This window comes from Ambystoma mexicanum, chromosome 12 (genome assembly GCF_040938575.1).
Source record: "Ambystoma mexicanum isolate Mex_15411 chromosome 12, UKY_AmexF1_1, whole genome shotgun sequence".
Lineage (NCBI taxonomy): Eukaryota > Metazoa > Chordata > Amphibia > Caudata > Ambystomatidae > Ambystoma > Ambystoma mexicanum.
In genome coordinates this window covers 28017828-28039469 of record NC_090936.1, presented here as the reverse complement: position 1 = coordinate 28039469, position 21642 = coordinate 28017828, and the positions used below count along the sequence as shown (strand labels likewise).

General features: G+C 51.0%; 1 protein-coding gene across 3 annotated transcripts in view; it reads right to left on the bottom strand.

Moving 5' to 3' along the window:
* PLXNB2 (plexin B2) overlaps positions 1-21642 on the bottom strand; it is a 775326-nt gene that overhangs the window by 229361 nt on the left and 524323 nt on the right. For all 3 annotated transcript variants that reach the window (XM_069627846.1, XM_069627845.1, XM_069627847.1), the window contains 2 exons: positions 13903-14066; positions 6786-6934 (listed from right to left, as the gene is read on the bottom strand). In XM_069627846.1, the coding sequence (XP_069483947.1) occupies positions 6786-6934; positions 13903-14066 (313 nt within the window). The remainder of the gene's footprint in view (positions 1-6785; positions 6935-13902; positions 14067-21642) is intronic.

Here is a 21642-nt window from a genome sequence, read left to right as displayed (position 1 = left end):
TGAAGCGTCGGTTTCGACTATGAAAGGCTGGGATTGGTCTGGTTGCCTCAGAATAGGGGCTGAAACAAATGCTTCTTTAAGTTGTCTGAAAGCCTGCTCTGCCTTCAGATCCCATACAAACTTAACCCCTTTCTTGAGTAGGTTTGTGATCGGGAGCACTATGTCGGAGAAATTTGGGATGAATTTTCTATAAAAGTTTGAGAGTCCCAGAAATCTCTGTATGTCCTTGACACAAGTGGGTACAGGCCAATGTGAGATGGCCTTAGTCTTGGCTGGATCCATTTGCACCTTGTCAGCTGAAAGGATAAACCCCAGGTAAGGAACTGTGGTTGTCTCAAAAACACATTTCTCTGGCTTGGCTAGCAGACTGTGTTGTCGCAGTCGTCGTAAAACTTCCTTAACATGATGACAATGTTCTGTTAGGGAAGTTGAATAAACAAGTATATCATCTAGATAAATCACTACTGTATTATACAGCATATCAGCAAAGATCTTATCCATAAAACGCTGGAACTGTGCAGGAGCGTTGACCAGCCCAAACGGCATGACCCTGTATTCATAGTGGCCGAGAGGAGTTCTAAATGCCGTCTTCCATTCGTCTCCTTCACAAACTCTTAGAAGATGATAGGCTCCTCGGAGATCAAGCTTTGTGAATACACAAGCCCCTTGGACAGCCTCTATGAAGTCTTTCATCAAGGGCATGGGATATCTATCCCGTACTGTAAGGCTGTTTAAGCCCCTGAAATCAATACAGGGTCTGAGTTCTGTAGTTCCCTTCTTGGAAATAAAAAAAAGAGAAGCTCCGGCTGAAGAGGATGACTCTCTGATGAGGCCATTTTGTAAATTGGTTGCCAAATATTCTTTAAGTGCTTCCTTTTCAGGTAAGGAAAGCGGGAACATCCTACCAAATGGCACTACTGCATCCGGCACAAGATCAATCTTACAGTCCTCCTTCCGATGGGGCGGAAGGCTTCGTGGTTGAGTGTCTGCAAACACATCAGAGAATTCCTGATATTGTATCGGTACTGTGTTGACACTGCAGGAAGTATCTTGAAGGGACGCGTGTATCAGAGGAGGTGTTTCCACCGGTACTAAACAATTCTGCTCGCAATATTGAGACTGGAATCCTACTGTGTTCAGTTTCCAATCAATACAAGGGTTGTGCTGTCTGAGCCAGGGGATTCCCAGTATAACCGGGAAATGAGCTGCACGTATTAAATCGAAAGTCATGTATTCTTGATGAGCCGCCATCCTGATTCTTAATTCCTGGGTTTCATGAACAATTGGACCCGAAGTTAGAGGTGTGCCGTCAACCCCTTCCACGGGTATTGGGCGTATCTTTTGGCGCCTGGGGATTTTATGTTCCGTTGCCTATTCGTCGTCAATGAAATTGCCCGCGGCACCGCAATCCAGCATTGCCAAACATTCCACCGGGCTTTCCTGTTTCCAGTCTAAGTGGATCTTAATGACCATCAGGCTGCAATTATTGATCATAGCTGGCTGAGTAGTTTCACAGGGATTCACTGTCGAAACCCCTCCCTTTTCCCTGTTCAAGGTCGGGGTTTGTCGTTTCCCTGTCTCCTAGGTGGAACTTCAGGACAATCTCGTAATAAATGTGTATCTGATCCACAGTACATACACAGTCCTAGATCCTTACGCCTCTTTCTTTCGCTAGCAGTGAGGGGGCCTCGGGCCATACCAATCTGCATAGGCTCATCTGCAGACCATTTTTCAGGTAAGGGAGGGTGGTGAGGAATGGGTACAGTAAGTCTGGGTCTCTTCCTTTCTGCCTTCCTTTCGGCCATACGGAACTCAATTTGCAGAACTAAGGAGACTAGTTCCTGAAAAGTAGAAGGTCTGGCGACACGAGCTAATTCATCTTTGATATCGTCATGTAAACCGCGACGGAATGTGGCTTGCTGTGCCGTCTCAGGCCAACCTGCTTCTGTAGCAACCTTCTGGAAATTGGTAACATAGGTTTGAACATCAGCTGGTCCTTGGCGTATGTCTAATAAAGTCTCAAAAGTAGAGTACAAAACTTCGGGTCTTTCAAACCTATCCCGGAAGCGTTGAACAAAATTACTGTAATCATTAAGGGCTGGGTCAGAGTTGGTAACTAGTGGAGTAGCCCATGCCAACGCATTCCCCACTAAGTTAGAAATCAAAAATCCCACCTTGGCCCTATCCAGTTCATATGTTTTCGGGCGAAAGGTATAGTGTACCAAACAGGCATCCAAGAATTCCTTCATTCTTCGGGGATTGCCGTCAAACTTGCCACAAGGTAATGCAATGGGAGGTAGATCTCCTCGGTTATCTTCTCTCTGTTGTACCTGTTGTCGCAGAGCTGTATTATCGGCGTCGCAGAGCTGTATTATCGGCTCTAGTGACTGTACTTCCACTGTGAGGGCTTGAATAGCATTAACCAATTCCTGGTATTGCTCAAGGCTTGCCATGTTTTCTGGGCGTTGCAATCTCTCAGGTTTGTGCTGTTTAGTGTCTACAATTGTACCCGCATCACTCTCCCACTCCTCACCTGCGGTTTCTGAGTTGGCTTCCGAAAGCTCGTCTGAAGAAGTCTCCACAGGTTTCTCTCTCCAGGCTCTTGGGTTCTTCTTTTTCACCGTCTTGCCCTTTTGTTTGAATAGATAGGGCCGAGCTCCCCCGGAGGCCACTTTGCCAGTAAGGCTATACGCCCGGCAGCGGGGACTCCGGGGAGCCCACCCCAAATCAGGGAAAAGCCGCAGCAGAAAAACCCTGGGTAGTTTCAGGTGCGTTGGTCTGTTCAAATAAGTATTCGCAATCCTTCTTGGAATCCCACTTCTTTAGAGTACTACATTTACCAGAATGCACTTGGGTGCAATGTCTAAGCTTTGGAAAAGATTCCAAGAACTCCGTGAGCAAAGTTAAGTAAAATAGACAGGAGAGGTTACACAGATTAGAGGAAGCACACAACTCAGGGGGCACGAGTTGAAGTGACAGCTGCTTGGAAAAGTGTGTGTTGAAAAGAACTGCAGATAGCAAGTTCCCGCTCGCTGAGTAAAAAAAGCCCCAGAGCGAACGCAGGTGTCTGCTGACTCCAGCAAAATAACAAACACACACGCTGGGAAATGAACAAGAAAATGCGGGCAGGGAAAGGTCCAAAATAAAGAGGAAATATTCCCCACAGGAAGCGTGGTGGCAAAATGTACGATGAATCTAGTTCCTAATCTTTTGTTTCTTAAGTGAGTGGAGCAGGGTTGGTTAGGGGTGGTTTTTTGGTGAAGTGGTCTAACCATAAAGCAGGGTCATTTAAGTAGATGTTGGGCAGCTCGACGCTTAGGAGGGCAGCTGAAGGTCTGCATGTAGGGGCCATAATTACAGGTTGCACAATACAGAGTGCAGCTAGGCTAACTAGTGCTAGGGTTAGTGTAATGGTGGAATCCCCCAACGTGCAATGCGTTGTTCTCGGTGAGGAGAGCAGTTGCCCTAGGGGAGGGTGAAGTAGCATGGTCGATTGTCAAATATGAGTGATTTTTGGCTGGACTAACAAAGATTCTAGGGTGGTAGAGATGAGGCAATAGAGCTTGTCTATCTAGGTGAGACAAGGCACCGAAATGGTTAGCTATCGGGACGGACGGGTTGTGAGCTTGCGCTTGGTAGGGCTATTACTATGCAGAGCAATGAGAGGCTAGATCACATAGATGCAATACTGAGGCTAAGTGGACATAATGGCTATAGGGCTTCACAAGCGCTGGATAGTAAATACAGTGATATCGTGGCAAGGTAAAGACATATGGTACAGCCTAAATACGGTTCTTGCTACAATGCACACATAGGTTGGAAATTGCATTTTCGATGGCACAGAGGCAAAATGAATACAAACGGTCTAGGCTGAGTAGAGATCAAGCTACGGAGCACATTAAAGTTAGTTGGTGCATATGCAGTGGCACAACGGTACAGAGATAAGGGCATGCAATCCAAACTACGTGAAGTTCTTACAGCAGTGCACACATAATTTGGGTAGTGCATTACAGTCTAACTCACAGGCAAATTAATGACATACGTTACAGGCCGAGTAGGGTTCTAATAAGAGTGCACAAGTGGGCTAGGATTGATCTGATACACAAGATCTGTATAGGCTAGGTGGTGGTAATACAAATGGGCGTGCAAGTCGAGATAGGGTCTCTAGATTGTTAGTTATAGTAGTCTTGGCACGGAAGCAAGTTCATATAGGTGGCGGCAGGTTAGTCGAGTCAAGTGTGCTGGGGGAGTTGGCTGTCCACGAGGCGATGTGGAAAGAGCAGAATAAATTGTAGTTGTTGGAGAGTCACACGCGCCAGATGATCTGGATAGGGGTGGGGAGTTTGTGCCGCTGATGCTGTCCAAATAATGAGGGTAACATGGAGGGGGCAGTGTACTCGCGTATACTGGCGAACGTGTGTCAGGCAGGGGGTCAGGTCGATGGCGCGTACAGGCGCAGACAGGCCCTTCGATTCGCGGCCCTTAGATCGAAGCGGCCGGCTTCCGCCGCCGGTTAGCAGCCCCGGGTTAAGTATTGGCTCACGGCCAATCAGCTGATCTGGGAGGGGAGCGTGCCTCAGAGGCTCTCGTTGAAGATCGGGGCGGCCATCTTCAAGTGGCTGCTGCTATTACCTTGGCCTTCCTTGGCCTTAGGCAATGCCTTGATGTGTGTAAGTTGTAGCGCGTCGACGATGGAAATGAAAGTAATGAAGCATTTAGTTGCTTACTTCATATGCTGGTGCTCGGATGCACCTGCAAGTAATATGCTGCACGGATGTGCATAAACACTTCAATGATGGTGCCACGAGATGGGGGTGCTCCTGCATCCATCAGGGGTGATTAATGGATACTCGGGCTTGAGCCTCATTACTCCATCTTCTCGGGTTTAGCGTATAGTGGGTTTGGCTTCTTCATGGTCTGTGTGGCATTGTCACAGTAGGAGCTGGTTTCACAGGGTTTTCACCCTGATGCAGAGCAGGAGGCAGCATGTCGACTCGAAGTACATGCCAGGGCTGCCGTTTCACGCTTGCGCAGTGGGAGCAGCATCCTGGGTGTGTATTAGCAAGAATGTGCTGCAGTGACGCATGAGGCGCACCTACTGAGTGAGAACCATTCTGAGCTAAGGTTACACAGACCTCACTGGGACATCAATGGGGATGCTGTAGGAGTTCAGCCGCACAAGCAAACGGCACAGTGTCCTTCCAGTTACACAGCGCCGGTGGCAGAGGGTGCCACTTGGCGGCATCGGCAGGGGTTTACCTGTCACACTATCCTGATCCTGGCAACAGTGCTGGAGCACAGATACAGTGGTGGCACATTGTCAATGCTGTACAGTAGGGCTATAAGAGAAGTTGTCTGTCTCTTTGACCAGTACTATTCCACCAAGCCTGGTGTTGCCCACTACATCTTTCCCTGAAACAAGGACAGCGCTCTATTTTATGGTACGGTGGGAAAGCATTTTGGAAAGTAAGTCTGCTGGCGATTTGGGGGGCTGGCGAGATTTACAGATTTTAGGATCCAGGCAGTACTGTTGCATTGTATAATTGTGGGGCAAGGCACCCCTCAGATAATGCTATCATTATCCCTGCTGGCAAAATCCGTAGAACCGTTTCCTCTACTTTCAAAGGCACAATCCACTGCGAGCCCAAGGAGCAACTCTCTCACTTTACTAAGTGGACCAAAGGGGCACAACCAGCATCTCTCAGTCAAAGCCAGAAAGAGAATGTGCCCAGAGTTGGCAACATTGCCATCTCGAGCCCACTGAGCACCTCTCTCACTTCACTAAGCTGACCAAAGGGACACAACCCAGAAAGAGAATGTGCCCAGAGTTGGCAACATTGCCATCCCGAGCCCATAGAACACCTCTCTCACTTCACTAAACTGACCAAAGGGGCACAACCAGCACCTCTCGGTCAAAGCCAGAAAGAGAATGTGCCCAGAGTTGGTAACATTGCCATTCCGAGCCCATAGAACACCTCCCACTTCTCTAGACTGACCAAAAGGGCACAACCAGCACCTCTCGGTCAAAGCCAGAAAGAGAATGTGCCCAGAGTTGGCAACATTGCCATCCCGAGCCCATAGAACACCTCTCACTTCACTAAGCTGACCAAGGGGCACAACCAGCGCCTCTCGGTCAAAGCCAGAAAGAGAATGTGCCCAGAGTTGGCAACATTGCCATCCCGAGCCCATAGAACACCTCTCACTTCATTAAGCTGACCAAAGGGGCACAACCAGCGCCTCTCGGTCAAAGCCAGAAAGAGAATGTGCCCAGAGTTGGCAACATTGCCATCCCGAGCCCACTGAGCACCTCTCTCACTTTACTAAGCTGACCAAAGGGACACAACCAGCGCCTCTCGGTCAAAGCCAGAAAGAGAATGTGCCCAGAGTTGGCAACATTGCCATCCCGAGCCCACTGAGCACCTCTCTCACTTTACTAAGCTGACCAAAGGGACACAACCAGCGCCTCTCAGTCAAAGCCATAAAGAGAATGTGCCCAGAGTTGGCAACATTGCCATTCCGAAACATACTTGTTATTATCACCTAGTCGACATCTAGGGCATGCTGTATTGGTCTACTTGGGCGGGGGGCAAAGATCAGTGAATTGGCAATGCGATCCCATGAGTCAGCCAAGCACTAAACACATGATTGCTGTGAACAAACAGTACACAGCGTACACAATAACAAAGAGGACACACTATGCAAAGGAAATGTCCTAGAGAACAGCCATGCAATCAACAGGAACCCGATCTCTAGTTACTTCCCATCTGAAAGGCCAGCACAGTTACCTGGTGGAAACGGAGTAGAGCTCTGGCTTGATGGCACACGTGGTACCAGCAACGCTGATGTCCTCCACGTCCCCGGCATCGATGCCCATATTGGAACCCATTATAGTGAGCAGAATGCCGCCGTCCAGCGGCCCAGTTCTTGGTTGGAACTGAGGAAGAAACACAATTGCCAGCCTTGATTACTCTTTTCTGCAGCTTTTAATTTCTGGAAAGCACGTTCACAACATCACGTTTCCATTCTCATGCAATGATACTTTGAATAGTTATATTTGGAGGTGGGTGCCATCTTCCTACAGTGCAGAAATGCAAGGCTTACAAACACCTGCAAAGGGTTACTGAGCTCTAGGGGGGCTCTGCAGACACACAGACTGTATTGCTAGGGCCTATTGCTGCTTTCCTCATGAATGAGTTCTAGATTACATTCTGTAGAGGGGCTGGCGAGCCCTGCAGTGTCATCTATTCTGTGCCTGTCCCAGGTCCGTCGCTGGGAGGCACAGGAACAGCCCACGCAGTGACGTCTTTATGAGAGGGCTAAAGGGGCACTTGCCCTGGGCCCCCACCTTGGAGGGGGGCCCCCACAAGGGTGTCTAACCTAAAGAAAGAAGTGACTATTCTTTTACAAAACTTAAATAGCACACGTCAATATATTGTATGGCAACCTCTGAACCTATTGCTGATCTGTTGTAACAAATACTTTCTGCTCTGATAAATTCAGCATGTAATGCTTTGTGTTCACTGTCCCAAACATAGCTTGTGTGTTCACTACGACAACTACTGTAGCAACCTCACCTTTCTATGGGAATTATATTGATCGTGTGCAATAGCCAAAGTTGAAATGCATACTGATAAACGTGAGTGCCACGTTGGTTCAGAAGATAGCTCAGTGTGTTAAGCACTAATTGCAGAGATGTGTCTTCATATGCAAGATTATAATACTGAATTCCAGCAAAGCCAATTCAGCCTTTCCTATGTTTGAAGTTGATAAGTTTGCAAGTATGTGTACTTTGTTTTGTAGCGCAACAGGTGCTATTTGCAGCAGTGTGCCCGTGGTTGCTATAAAATAAATAATATAGCATCAGTATGGTGATGGTCTAGAAATTGATTTCTGCAGATGGAGGCTTGTAAAACCTGGCCAGCCACCTCAAATGAAGACTATAAAGTGTTAGTCCGAGAAGTGATTAGGTATGGAAATTCAAGAATGTGAAACCAAAGCGTTCACGCTTCTATCCTGGCTTCCCCAGCAGACGATACAGTGACCAAGGATACATCAATGTATTTCACTGACATTACTGTACGGTCTTCTTTGAAAAGGTTGGATTCTCACATGCTGGGGTATTGTTTAGCCCATTCATTACCAAATCTGACTTTTTATGTAGGTCATTTCAGCGGAAGGGATCCTAGACAGAAGAGAGCGGATCAGATATTACAGGCCTCTGGCAAGCATTTTTTAAGGTAAGCTCATTTGGCACAAAAAACTGTTTGCTTTTTTATACAACTGAAAGGTTTGTGGGTATGTTTATACTACATAACAATTTCACAACCCTGTGTTTTGGGCCAATTTAAAGCATTAAAATACAAAAGAAAAACCCAGATGTAATCTTTTAGAATAACATCGCATAGTATGTTGGCACCTAAATACTTGCCTTGATGATCGTGACGATGAAGCTAGAATCATTCCCATTTTGCATAATAAGGTTTATAACATTTTGTTTTTAAAATTGTCATGTTAGGTTATGTGATTTGTCTACTTTCTAAGTCAGATGCATAGAATGGGATTATTTAAGTTCATGGTACGTACTAGAAAAGCAAGTGGTAAAGTGCAGAAATTGCAGAGTGGGTGCAAATCCCAGCTTCACCTTTTAACCAATGTGTTATCCTGGGCATCTCATTTAATCTTGCATTGCCTAATATGTCAACATTGGCAATCCCCCTAAACCATTCACAATTGTTACCCTTCTGAGTGACTTTGTTTTCAGGGTATGATCTTCACAACCGCTTCCCTCATGGTTTCACTGGGTATAGTGTTGCTTCCTCTATGATAATAGTGAGCATTGATCTATTGAACACCACTGCCACTTGTTCCTTTGCTCTCTAATGGAAACCCTACTTGAAAACCATGTCTCTCTTCTAATCTCAATCTGCCTGGATGCATGCACTTTCCTGGTGGCTTCTAATCGTCATCCACTATCTATACTGTGGCAGGTTTATCTTTCTCCTTTCTTCCCATTGGTCTCCCGTGTCCATGCTTGAGTATTTTTGCATTATCTGAGTAATCTGTCTATTTTGGATTAAGTGCACCTTTTACATAACATCTGTGTCCTAAATGTATACTATGACTGGTGTACCTTCCTCGTAGCTGCTACTGATGAAGAGTGTGAATGCTAGAATGCAAGTAGCCTTGTCGTGGACTGCTGATGTTGGCCTTGAAATGCTACTTATTTATCATTCTTATTACAGCAAGAATGAAGAGGTTAAGGGGACTGAAAGGGAGTACCATTGGCTATTTTAATCGCTGCAAGGTAACATGCCCAGTTATGTGTTGTGATCACGATGAGGGGGGCACAACCAGATATTCTGCAAACCTTAATTCCTTTGGCTCGATGGAGGGGGCTCCAAAGATGTCCGTGGCCCGGGCCCCAAAAGTGCTTAAGATGGCCCTGAGCCCACGGAAGCATGTCACGCATGACACATTGAGCTCACGCTGCTCTAACCCTCCCAGCGGCCTGCACTGGGGCAACTCACTCATTTTGCTGGAGAGGGAAGCCGCAGGAAGGAGATCATGCCCCAGTAAGGGAGGAGCCATAAATCCTAGGTCTACAGAAGACAGCCCGTCGCTGGGAGGCACAGGAACAGCCCACGGAAGCATGTCACGCATGACACATTGAGCTCACGCTGCTCTAACCCTCCCAGCGGCCTGCACTGGGGGAACTCACTCATTTTGCTGGAGAGGGAAGCCGCAGGAAGGAGATCATGCCCCAGTAAGGGAGGAGCCATAAATCCTAGGTCTACAGAAGACAGCCCGTCGCTGGGAGGCACAGGAACAGCCCACGGAAGCATGTCACGCATGACACATTGAGCTCACGCTGCTCTAACCCTCCCAGCGGCCTGCACTGGGGGAACTCACTCATTTTGCTGGAGAGGGAAGCCGCAGGAAGGAGATCATGCCCCAGTAAGGGAGGAGCCATAAATCCTAGGTCTACAGAAGACAGCCCGTCGCTGGGAGGCACAGGAACAGCCCACGGAAGCATGTCACGCATGACACATTGAGCTCACGCTGCTCTAACCCTCCCAGCGGCCTGCACTGGGGGAACTCACTCATTTTGCTGGAGAGGGAAGCCGCAGGAAGGAGATCATGCCCCAGTAAGGGAGGAGCCATAAATCCTAGGTCTACAGAAGACAGCCCGTCGCTGGGAGGCACAGGAACAGCCCACGGAAGCATGTCACGCATGACACATTGAGCTCACGCTGCTCTAACCCTCCCAGCGGCCTGCACTGGGGGAACTCACTCATTTTGCTGGAGAGGGAAGCCGCAGGAAGGAGATCATGCCCCAGTAAGGGAGGAGCCATAAATCCTAGGTCTACAGAAGACAGCCCGTCGCTGGGGGGCACAGGAACAGCCCACGGAAGCATGTCACGCATGACACATTGAGCTCACGCTGCTCTAACCCTCCCAGCGGCCTGCACTGGGGGAACTCACTCATTTTGCTGGAGAGGGAAGCCGCAGGAAGGAGATCATGCCCCAGTAAGGGAGGAGCCATAAATCCTAGGTCTACAGAAGACAGCCCGTCGCTGGGAGGCACAGGAACAGCCCACGGAAGCATGTCACGCATGACGCATTGAGCTCACGCTGCTCTAACCCTCCCAGCGGCCTGCACTGGGGGAACTCACTCATTTTGCTGGAGAGGGAAGCCGCAGGAAGGAGATCATGCCCCAGTAAGGGAGGAGCCATAAATCCTAGGTCTACAGAAGACAGCCCGTCGCTGGGAGGCACAGGAACAGCCCACGGAAGCATGTCACGCATGACACATTGAGCTCACGCTGCTCTAACCCTCCCAGCGGCCTGCACTGGGGGAACTCACTCATTTTGCTGGAGAGGGAAGCCGCAGGAAGGAGATCATGCCCCAGTAAGGGAGGAGCCATAAATCCTAGGTCTACAGAAGACAGCCCGTCGCTGGGAGGCACAGGAACAGCCCACGGAAGCATGTCACGCATGACACATTGAGCTCACGCTGCTCTAACCCTCCCAGCGGCCTGCACTGGGGGAACTCACTCATTTTGCTGGAGAGGGAAGCCGCAGGAAGGAGATCATGCCCCAGTAAGGGAGGAGCCATAAATCCTAGGTCTACAGAAGACAGCCCGTCGCTGGGAGGCACAGGAACAGCCCACGGAAGCATGTCACGCATGACACATTGAGCTCACGCTGCTCTAACCCTCCCAGCGGCCTGCACTGGGGGAACTCACTCATTTTGCTGGAGAGGGAAGCCGCAGGAAGGAGATCATGCCCCAGTAAGGGAGGAGCCATAAATCCTAGGTCTACAGAAGACAGCCCGTCGCTGGGAGGCACAGGAACAGCCCACGGAAGCATGTCACGCATGACACATTGAGCTCACGCTGCTCTAACCCTCCCAGCGGCCTGCACTGGGGGAACTCACTCATTTTGCTGGAGAGGGAAGCCGCAGGAAGGAGATCATGCCCCAGTAAGGGAGGAGCCATAAATCCTAGGTCTACAGAAGACAGCCCGTCGCTGGGAGGCACAGGAACAGCCCACGGAAGCATGTCACGCATGACACATTGAGCTCACGCTGCTCTAACCCTCCCAGCGGCCTGCACTGGGGGAACTCACTCATTTTGCTGGAGAGGGAAGCCGCAGGAAGGAGATCATGCCCCAGTAAGGGAGGAGCCATAAATCCTAGGTCTACAGAAGACAGCCCGTCGCTGGGAGGCACAGGAACAGCCCACGGAAGCATGTCACGCATGACACATTGAGCTCACGCTGCTCTAACCCTCCCAGCGGCCTGCACTGGGGGAACTCACTCATTTTGCTGGAGAGGGAAGCCGCAGGAAGGAGATCATGCCCCAGTAAGGGAGGAGCCATAAATCCTAGGTCTACAGAAGACAGCCCGTCGCTGGGAGGCACAGGAACAGCCCACGGAAGCATGTCACGCATGACACATTGAGCTCACGCTGCTCTAACCCTCCCAGCGGCCTGCACTGGGGGAACTCACTCATTTTGCTGGAGAGGGAAGCCGCAGGAAGGAGATCATGCCCCAGTAAGGGAGGAGACATAAATCCTAGGTCTACAGAAGACAGCCCGTCGCTGGGAGGCACAGGAACAGCCCACGGAAGCATGTCACGCATGACGCATTGAGCTCACGCTGCTCTAACCCTCCCAGCGGCCTGCACTGGGGGAACTCACTCATTTTGCTGGAGAGGGAAGCCGCAGGAAGGAGATCATGCCCCAGTAAGGGAGGAGACATAAATCCTAGGTCTACAGAAGACAGCCCGTCGCTGGGAGGCACAGGAACAGCCCACGGAAGCATGTCACGCATGACACATTGAGCTCACGCTGCTCTAACCCTCCCAGCGGCCTGCACTGGGGGAACTCACTCATTTTGCTGGAGAGGGAAGCCGCAGGAAGGAGATCATGCCCCAGTAAGGGAGGAGCCATAAATCCTAGGTCTACAGAAGACAGCCCGTCGCTGGGAGGCACAGGAACAGCCCACGGAAGCATGTCACGCATGACACATTGAGCTCACGCTGCTCTAACCCTCCCAGCGGCCTGCACTGGGGGAACTCACTCATTTTGCTGGAGAGGGAAGCCGCAGGAAGGAGATCATGCCCCAGTAAGGGAGGAGACATAAATCCTAGGTCTACAGAAGACAGCCCGTCGCTGGGAGGCACAGGAACAGCCCACGGAAGCATGTCACGCATGACGCATTGAGCTCACGCTGCTCTAACCCTCCCAGCGGCCTGCACTGGGGGAACTCACTCATTTTGCTGGAGAGGGAAGCCGCAGGAAGGAGATCATGCCCCAGTAAGGGAGGAGACATAAATCCTAGGTCTACAGAAGACAGCCCGTCGCTGGGAGGCACAGGAACAGCCCACGGAAGCATGTCACGCATGACACATTGAGCTCACGCTGCTCTAACCCTCCCAGCGGCCTGCACTGGGGGAACTCACTCATTTTGCTGGAGAGGGAAGCCGCAGGAAGGAGATCATGCCCCAGTAAGGGAGGAGACATAAATCCTAGGTCTACAGAAGACAGCCCGTCGCTGGGAGGCACAGGAACAGCCCACGGAAGCATGTCACGCATGACACATTGAGCTCACGCTGCTCTAACCCTCCCAGCGGCCTGCACTGGGGGAACTCACTCATTTTGCTGGAGAGGGAAGCCGCAGGAAAGAGATCATGCCCCAGTAAGGGAGGAGCCATAAATCCTAGGTCTACAGAAGACAGCCCGTCGCTGGGAGGCACAGGAACAGCCCACGGAAGCATGTCACGCATGACGCATTGAGCTCACGCTGCTCTAACCCTCCCAGCGGCCTGCACTGGGGGAACTCACTCATTTTGCTGGAGAGGGAAGCCGCAGGAAGGAGATCATGCCCCAGTAAGGGAGGAGACCGTGCTTGGGGAGATGGGGACGCCAGCTTAAGGACCCAGTGGGTTAGGAAGACACAGGTTCACCATCACGACGAGCACCCACCCGATATCCGGAGCTTGCAGCAAAAAGCTACTGGCCCATTATCCTGCTACAGAAGACCACCTTGGACCCAAATGAGGGCGGACCCTCTCGGGACATTACTGATGTGTTACAGAGAAGTGTCACCAAATGAGCGTTTGTGAAAAGGCACACCACTTTCACTTGTGCTGCTACGTGCACGTAAAGGGACGTGGTGCTTGACGCACAGCTCTAGGATAGATTCATGAAGTTGGGTTGTACAGTCACCTTCAGAAATCTCCCCTTTTTTGCCCTACATTTCTTGTTAGTGAATTGTTTTTTCATAGACCCGTGTTCCAAAACAACGCAATTTGTTAAACTGCGATGGGCCCAATGCAAACGCACCGACATCTCGCAGAAAAACAATCTTTTTGTAAAGACTGAAGTTGGGCAACTTACGTCCATGATTTCCGGCGAAGGGCACTCGGTGGCAGGGGTCGGGCACATGTCCTGGTAGACACACTTGCCCACGGAGTTTTCACACCAGACGCAGTGGTACTTGGGGTCGGCTGCGAAGCACAAGCTGCAGTCTCTTCGGCCGTAGAAGCAGTTGTACAAACTCACTGGAACAAAAACAGTTAGTGTAACTTTTCACACTGCTTTTCTTAGCAGGGAGCCAACACTATGCAATGCGCTCATGAACAAGGCCTTCCCTTGTGAGGAGCGGCCATCAAAACCAGTGCCAGACAACAGCTCAGCTTCAAGCAACGCCGCTTTACAGTACACAATCTACCCAGTAAAGGAACCCAGCACTGAGGCGGCAATGACTTCCAGGTCATGCAGTATACAATCTACCCAGTAAAGGAGCCCAGCACTGAGGCGGCAATGACTTCCAGGTCATGCAGTATACAATCTACCCAGTAAAGGAGCCCAGCACTGAGGCGGCAATGACTTCCTGGTCATGCAGTATAGAATCTACCCAGTAAAGGAACCCAGCACTGAGGCGGCCGATGACTTCCAGGACATGTATTATACAATCTACCCAGTAAAAGCACCTAGCACTGAGGCGGCAATGACTTCCAGGTCATGCAGTATACACTACCCAGTAAAGGTACCCCAGCACTGAGGCGGCGATCACTTCCAGGTCACGCAGTATACAATCTACCCAGTAAAGGAACCCAGCACCAAGGCGGCAGTGACTGCCAGGTCATGCAGTATACAATCTACCCAGTAAAGGAACCCAGCATGGAGGCGGCCGATGACTTCCAGGTTATGCAGTATACAATCTACCCAGTAAAGGAACCCAGCACTAAGGTGGCAATGACTTCCAGGTCATGCAGTACACACTACCCAGTAAAGGAACCCAGCACTGTGGCGGCTGATGACTACCAGGTCACGCAGTATACAATATACCCAGTAAAGGAATCCAGCATTGAGGCAGCAGAGGACTTCCAGGTCATGCAGTATACAATATACCCACTAAAGGAACCCAGCACTGAGGCGGCAGATGACTTCCAGTCATGCAGTATACAATATACCCACTAAAGGAACCCAGCACTGAGGCGGCAGATGACTTCCAGGGCATGCGGTATACACTATACAGTAAAGGAACCCAACACTGAGGTGGCCGAAGACTTCCAGTCATGCAGTATACAATATACCCAATAAAGGAACCCAACACTGAGGTGGCCGAAGACTTCCAGTCATGCAGTATACAATATACCCAATAAAGGAACCCAGCACTGAGGCGGCAGATGACTTCCAGGCCATGCAGTATACACTACCCAGTAAAGGAACCCAGCACTGAGGTGGCATATGACTTCCAGGTCATGCAGTATACAATCTACCCAGTAAAGGAACCCAGCACTGAGGCGGCAATGACTTCCAGGTCATGCAGTATACAATCTACCCAGTAAAGGAACCAGAGGACTTCCTGGTCATGCAGTATACACTACCCAGTAAAGGAACCCAGCACTGAGGTGGCCGAAGACTTCCAGGTCATGCAGTATACAATATACCCACTAAAGGAACCCAGCACTGAGGCGGCATATGACTTCCAGGTCATGCAGTATAAACTACCCAGTGAAGGAACCCAGCACTGAGGTGGCCGAAGACTTCCAGTCATGCAGTATACAATATATCCAATAAAGGAACCCAGCACTGATGTGGCCGAAGACTTCCAGTCATGCATTATACAATATACCCAATAAAGGAACCCAGCACTGAGGCGGCAGATGACTTCCAGGTCATGCAGTATACAATATACCCAGTAAAGGAACCCAGCACTGAGGCGGCATATGACTTCCTGGTCATGCAGTATTCACTACCCAGTAAAGGAACCCAGCACCGAGGTGGCCGAAGACTTCCAGTCATGCAGTATACAATATACCCAATAAAGGAACCCAGCACTGAGGCGGCCGATGACTTCCAGGTCATGCAGTATACAATCTACCCAGTAAAGGAACCCAGCACTGAGGCGGCAGAGGACTTCCAGGTCATGCAGTATACAATCTACCCAGTAAAGGAACCCAGCACTGAGGCAGCAGATGACTGCCAGGTCATGCAGTATACACTACCCAGTAAAGGAACCCAGCACTGAGGCGGCCGATGACTTCCAGGTCATGCAGTATACACTACCCAGTAAAGGAACCCAGCACTGAGGTGGCAGAGGACTTCCAGGTCATGCAGTATACACTACCCAGTAAAGGAACCCAGCACTGAGGTGGCAGAGGACTTCCAGGTCATGCAGTATACACTACCCAGTAAAGGAACCCAGCACTGAGGCGGCCGATGACTTCCAGGTCATGCAGTATGCACTATACAGTAAAGGAACCCAGCACTGAGGCGGCCGATGACTTCCAGGTCATGCAGTATACACTACCCAGTAAAGGAACCCAGCACTGAGGTGGCAGAGGACTTCCAGGTCATGCAGTATACACTACCCAGTAAAGGAACCCAGCACTGAGGTGGCAGAGGACTTCCAGGTCATGCAGTATACACTACCCAGTAAAGGAACCCAGCACTGAGGCGGCCGATGACTTCCAGGTCATGCAGTATGCACTATACAGTAAAGGAACCCAGCACTAAGGTGGCCGAAGACTTCCAGTCATGCAGTATACAATATCATACGTCAGGTTCTGGCAATTGCGCAAGCAGCAGAGAGCTACTGCGAGTACTTGAGGCCTTCTAGTACGGTCTGCCCTGCCATCCGGCTCAGAGGGGCCAATCCTTTTGCATCCTTTAGTAGCCAATCAGCAGGCTCATCTGGTTCCAATGCGGCCGATGCAGAAATCTGTATGCCGGCAGCGGCCACCTTATCCGGGGTTGCTGAATCTATTATGTGCAGGGCATCTTGCTCTTCTGGGTGTGTTCCTGTAGCCTGGGGGGGAAGTGGGGGGGCAACTGGAATCTCAGCAGAAGTGCTGAGTACTTGAGGCCTTGTTGTACGGCCTTTGAGGACGGCTGCTGCGCCATCCGGCTTGGAGGGGCCAATTTGTAAACTTGTGCTTGCCGCTCTCTTCCTGTCTGCAGGCTCTCACATCGTCTGTCTTCCCCCCCACTCCCTCCTACTCTATGGTGCTCTCTATCTCCCCTATCTTCTCTAACTGCTTCTCTATTGACTATCCTGCTCTCCTCACTAAATCTGGTAGGAAAAAGTTTAAAAAGGACATCCTGGTCTCCAAACCAGGCCTCCCTATCGCTGACACCTACACTAGTGCCTGCTCTAAGGAAACTCTCACTGACATCCTCTTTTTTTGTGCCTTCGCCTGACCTATGGACCCTTCATATGGTCTCTGTGCTCTCTCCTTTTTCCTCTTCTCCCATTAATGGTGCACCCGCTGGGATGTCCTCTTGGCCCCCTTCCACTCTTCTAAGGCCACCATTAATGTCTACGCTAATGGGACCGTCTTGGTCCAAGGCCCTCAGGCCAACCTTCACCTCTTTGATAGACGCTTCCCTCGCCTCATCAACTTCCTCTCCTCTCCTGCTGTCCCCCCTCCTCTGTCCTCGGCTACCTTGCCTCTACCCTCCCTCCCTGCCCCCTCTCTTGCTCCTTCTTCACCTCCTTCTACACTTACGCAGGGCTTACCTCTGATCTGTACCCCTCTCCGGAAGTCCTTCAAGGATGGCAACCTTCTCCACATTGCCACTCTTAACTCTCGCTCTGCCATCAAGCATTCCTCTGATATCTGTCACCTTCTTGAGGAACTGGACCTTGACGTCCTCGGTCTCACTGAGACATGGTTCACAGCCAGCTCTGTCACCAGCTTTGACACACTCCTACCTGACGGTTACAAGATCCTCTCCGTGCCCAGGCCCAACCGTGCAGGGGGGGGTGTTGCCCTTATCTTCCCTGAGTGGATTCCTGCCACTGTCACTCCTACGCAGACCTACTCCTCTTTTGAATGTCTTGTCTGCCGACTCTCTCTCTCTCTCCTAGCCATTCCCTTACCGTGGCTACTATCTATCGGCCACCTGGTCAAATTTCCTTCTTCCTCTCCGAGTGGGCTGACCTCTCCTCCTCACTCCTGTCCACTACCACTCAACTCCTCCTTCTTGGTGACTTCAACATCCACCTAGATGCCTCCTGTCCCCCCACTGGACTCTTTCGTGACCTCTACGATTCTCTCTCACTCTCTATTCTCCCATCTGGGCCTACTCATTCTGCAGGGCACACTCTTGATGCTCTGATCTCTTCTGACCTTCCCCTCTCAGTCCCTCTCTTCACTCCTTTCTCCTGGAGTGATCACTTTCTCCTATCCTCCCACCTCACCCTCCCTACCCCACAGGCCAAGCCACCCTCATCATTGCCACCCACCTTCTCGGTCATCCGACCCATGAAGCGAGTGTCAGTTGAGGCTTTCGCTGCCACCTTCTCCCCCCCCCCCCCCCTTCGGCTGACTCTCACCCTGACACAGCCCTCTCCTTGCTCCACTCTGCTATTTCTGATACTCTTGATATCCTTGCCCCCGTCATGAGAATCTGCCTGAAGCCCAAAGCCAAATGTAACTCCTGGTATGATTCGGATCTCGTCACCCTAAAATGCAAGTGCAGGGTGGCAGAGAGGAAATGGCGTGCTTCTTGTTCATCCTCTGACAAACTGGCCTGTCGCCTGCTGCAAAGGCAATACAGTCTCTCCGTTCTCACCAAGAAGAGAGCCCTTATCCAAGCCCGCATCTCTGCGGCATCTAACAATTCGGCCGAACTCTTTAAAATCTGCAAGGAGCTGGCCACCCCTGCTGCAGTCTCTACCTCTCCTGTCCCCTCCCAGGCCCTCTGTACTGCACTGGCCTCTCACTTCATCTCTAAAACTCAGGACATCCTGTCCTCCTATCACCTCCCTCCCTCGCTTCCCTGCTCTTCCCCCGGCCCTTCTGCAGCCACCCCTCCTCCCTCCTTCTCTGCCTTTCCCCTTTTCTCTGCTGACAAAGTTTCCAGACAAGTCCGATCTATGAAAGTCTCGTCTAAACGGGTTCACCCCTGTTCCTCCAAAACTATCAAGGACCACATCGACTCCCTGGCTCCTGCCCTGGCTGACTTTTGCAACCTCTCCTTCGCCTCTGGAGTCTTCCCATCCCCCCTCAAGCACTCCCTTGTGCACCCTCTTCTTAAGAAACCCTCTGCCGACCCCTCCTGCCCGGCTAACTATCGCCCAATCTCCATCACTCCCTTCCTGGGCAAGCTCCTGGAGAAACTGGCCATCTCCCAGCTTAACCTCCATGCTGAAGCTGTTGGTAGTCTTTATGACCACCAATCCGGCTTCAGAGCGGCCAGAAGCACGGAAACTGCTCTCCTGAACATCCGTGATGACCTGCTCTTGAACCTCGACTCCAACACTCCGTGTGTTCTCATTCTGCTCGATCTCTCTTCTGCCTTTGACACTGTAAACCATGCCATCCTGCTCAACCGTCTCCGCGATAACCTGGGTATCACTGGTCAGGCTCTGGCGTGGTTGACCTCTTTCCTTTCCAATCGACCCTCCCAGGTCCAACTTGGGTCCTTCCTCTCTGACATCTTTTTCTCCACCTGTGGTGTTCCCCAGGGATCTAATCTCTCTCCCTGGCTTTTCAACCAGTATCTGGCACTTCTTGCCCACCGCATCGCCACCCTCTGCCCCAACTTTCAGTGCTATGCGGACGATACCCAGCTCATTTTCAGGCTGCCCTCATCTCTGACTGTCTGTCTGCTATCCAGGAATGGTGTGCTGCCAACGACCTCCGCCTTAATGCTAGTAAGACTGAGATTCTACTCATCGGCACACCCACTCCCTCCTTCCCTGCAGCTCTCTGGCCAACCTCTCTTGGGCCTCTTCCTGCTCCTACCTGCAAGGCAAAAAACCTCGGGGTCATCTTTGACTCCACACTCTCCTTCTCTCCTCATATATCTGACGTCTCTAAGAAGTCACACTACCAGCTGCACCTCCTTAGAGGTATTCTTCCCTTCCTCTCCTTCCCCCAGAAGCTCACTGTCTCCCGAGCCCTGGTTCTCTCGAAGCTGGACTACTGTAACAGTCTCTATCTTAATCTGCCTGCCTCCACTCTCCGCCCTCTGCAACTCATCCAGAACAGAACTGCGAGACTTGTCCTTGGCCTCAAGCCCAGGGACCGTATCTCTCCAGGATTGAAATCTCTACACTGGCTCCCAGTGGCTGCGAGGATTAAGTTCAAAACCCTCTGCATTGTCCACAAGGCCTTCTGGGGCCTGGGGCCTAAATACCTGCAACTCTCTCTTCCTAAATATCTTCCTTCCCGAGCCCTTCGCTCATCCGTCTCCAACTCCCTCAGGGTCAGCCGCTTCTCGAAGCAACGAGCTGGGGGTAGATCTCTCTCCGCGGCAGGAGCCTCCCTCTGGAACAGCCTTCCTGCCTCCCTGAAACTTAAGGAGAACCATCTCCGGTTCCGGAAGCACCTCAAAACCTTCCTCTTTGCTTCTGCTTTCTCTCTCCCTCTCCCCTGCTAAATTCTTCACTAAATTCTGCACTGAATCTGAAACTTGGCCACTCTCACCGACCTCGGTCCTGGGCCCAGCCACTCTCCACTTGCACTGCCTCCCTGGCAACCCCTGCACTGCGGGACTGTCTCTGTATCCCTACAGCCCCCCCTTCCCAGCACTTGTCTGCACTTACCTTGCACTTGCCACCAGCTGGCCCTATTTATTTATTTATCTATTTATTTCTATTCTACTTACCTTGTACTGCAGTTTTCCCTTCCCCCCTACCCCTGCACTTGCGCGGTCTGAATGACACCTGGCCTAGTGGGATCGTTGTCTGTCCTCCCCCTGTTCCCCCCCTCCCTGCCTCGTCGCGCCTTGAAACACTTGTGTATAGGCGCGTTACAAATGCCATATCATATCATACCCAATAAAGGAACCCAGCACTGAGGCGGCCGATGACTTCCAGGTCATGCAGTATACAATATACCCAGTAAAGGAACCCAGCACTGAGGCGGCCGATGACTTCCAGGTCATGCAGTATACAATCTACCCAGTAAAGGAACCCAGCACCGAGGCGGCAGAGGACTTCCAGGTCATGCAGTATACAATCTACCCAGTAAAGGAACCCAGCACCGAGGCGGCAGAGGACTTCTAGGTCATGCAGTATACAATCTACCCAATAAAGGAACCCAGCACCAAGGCGGCAGTGACTGCCAGGTCATGCAGTATACAATCTACCCAGTAAAGGAACCCAGCACTGAGGCGGCCAATGACTTGCAGTCATGCAGTATACAATCTACCCAGTAAAGGAACCCAGCACTGGGGCGGCCGATGACTTCCAGGTCATGCAGTATACACTACCCAGTAAAGGTACCCCAGCACTGAGGCGGCCGATCACTTCCAGGTCACGCAGTATACAATCTACCCAGTAAAGGAACCCAGCACCAAGGCGGCAGTGGCTGCCAGGTCATGCAGTATACAATCTACCCAGTAAAGGAACCCAGCACAGAGGCGGCAATGACTTCCAGGTCATGCAGTATACACTACCCAGTAAAGGAACCCAGCACTGAGGCGGCTGATGACTACCAGGTCACGCAGTATACACTACCCAGTAAAGGAATTCAGCACTGAGGCGGCCGATGACTTCCAGGTCATGCAGTATACACTATACAGTAAAGGAACCCAGCACTGAGGTGGCCGAAGACTTCCAGTCATGCAGTATACAATATACCCAATAAAGGAACCCAGCACTGAGGCGGCCGATGA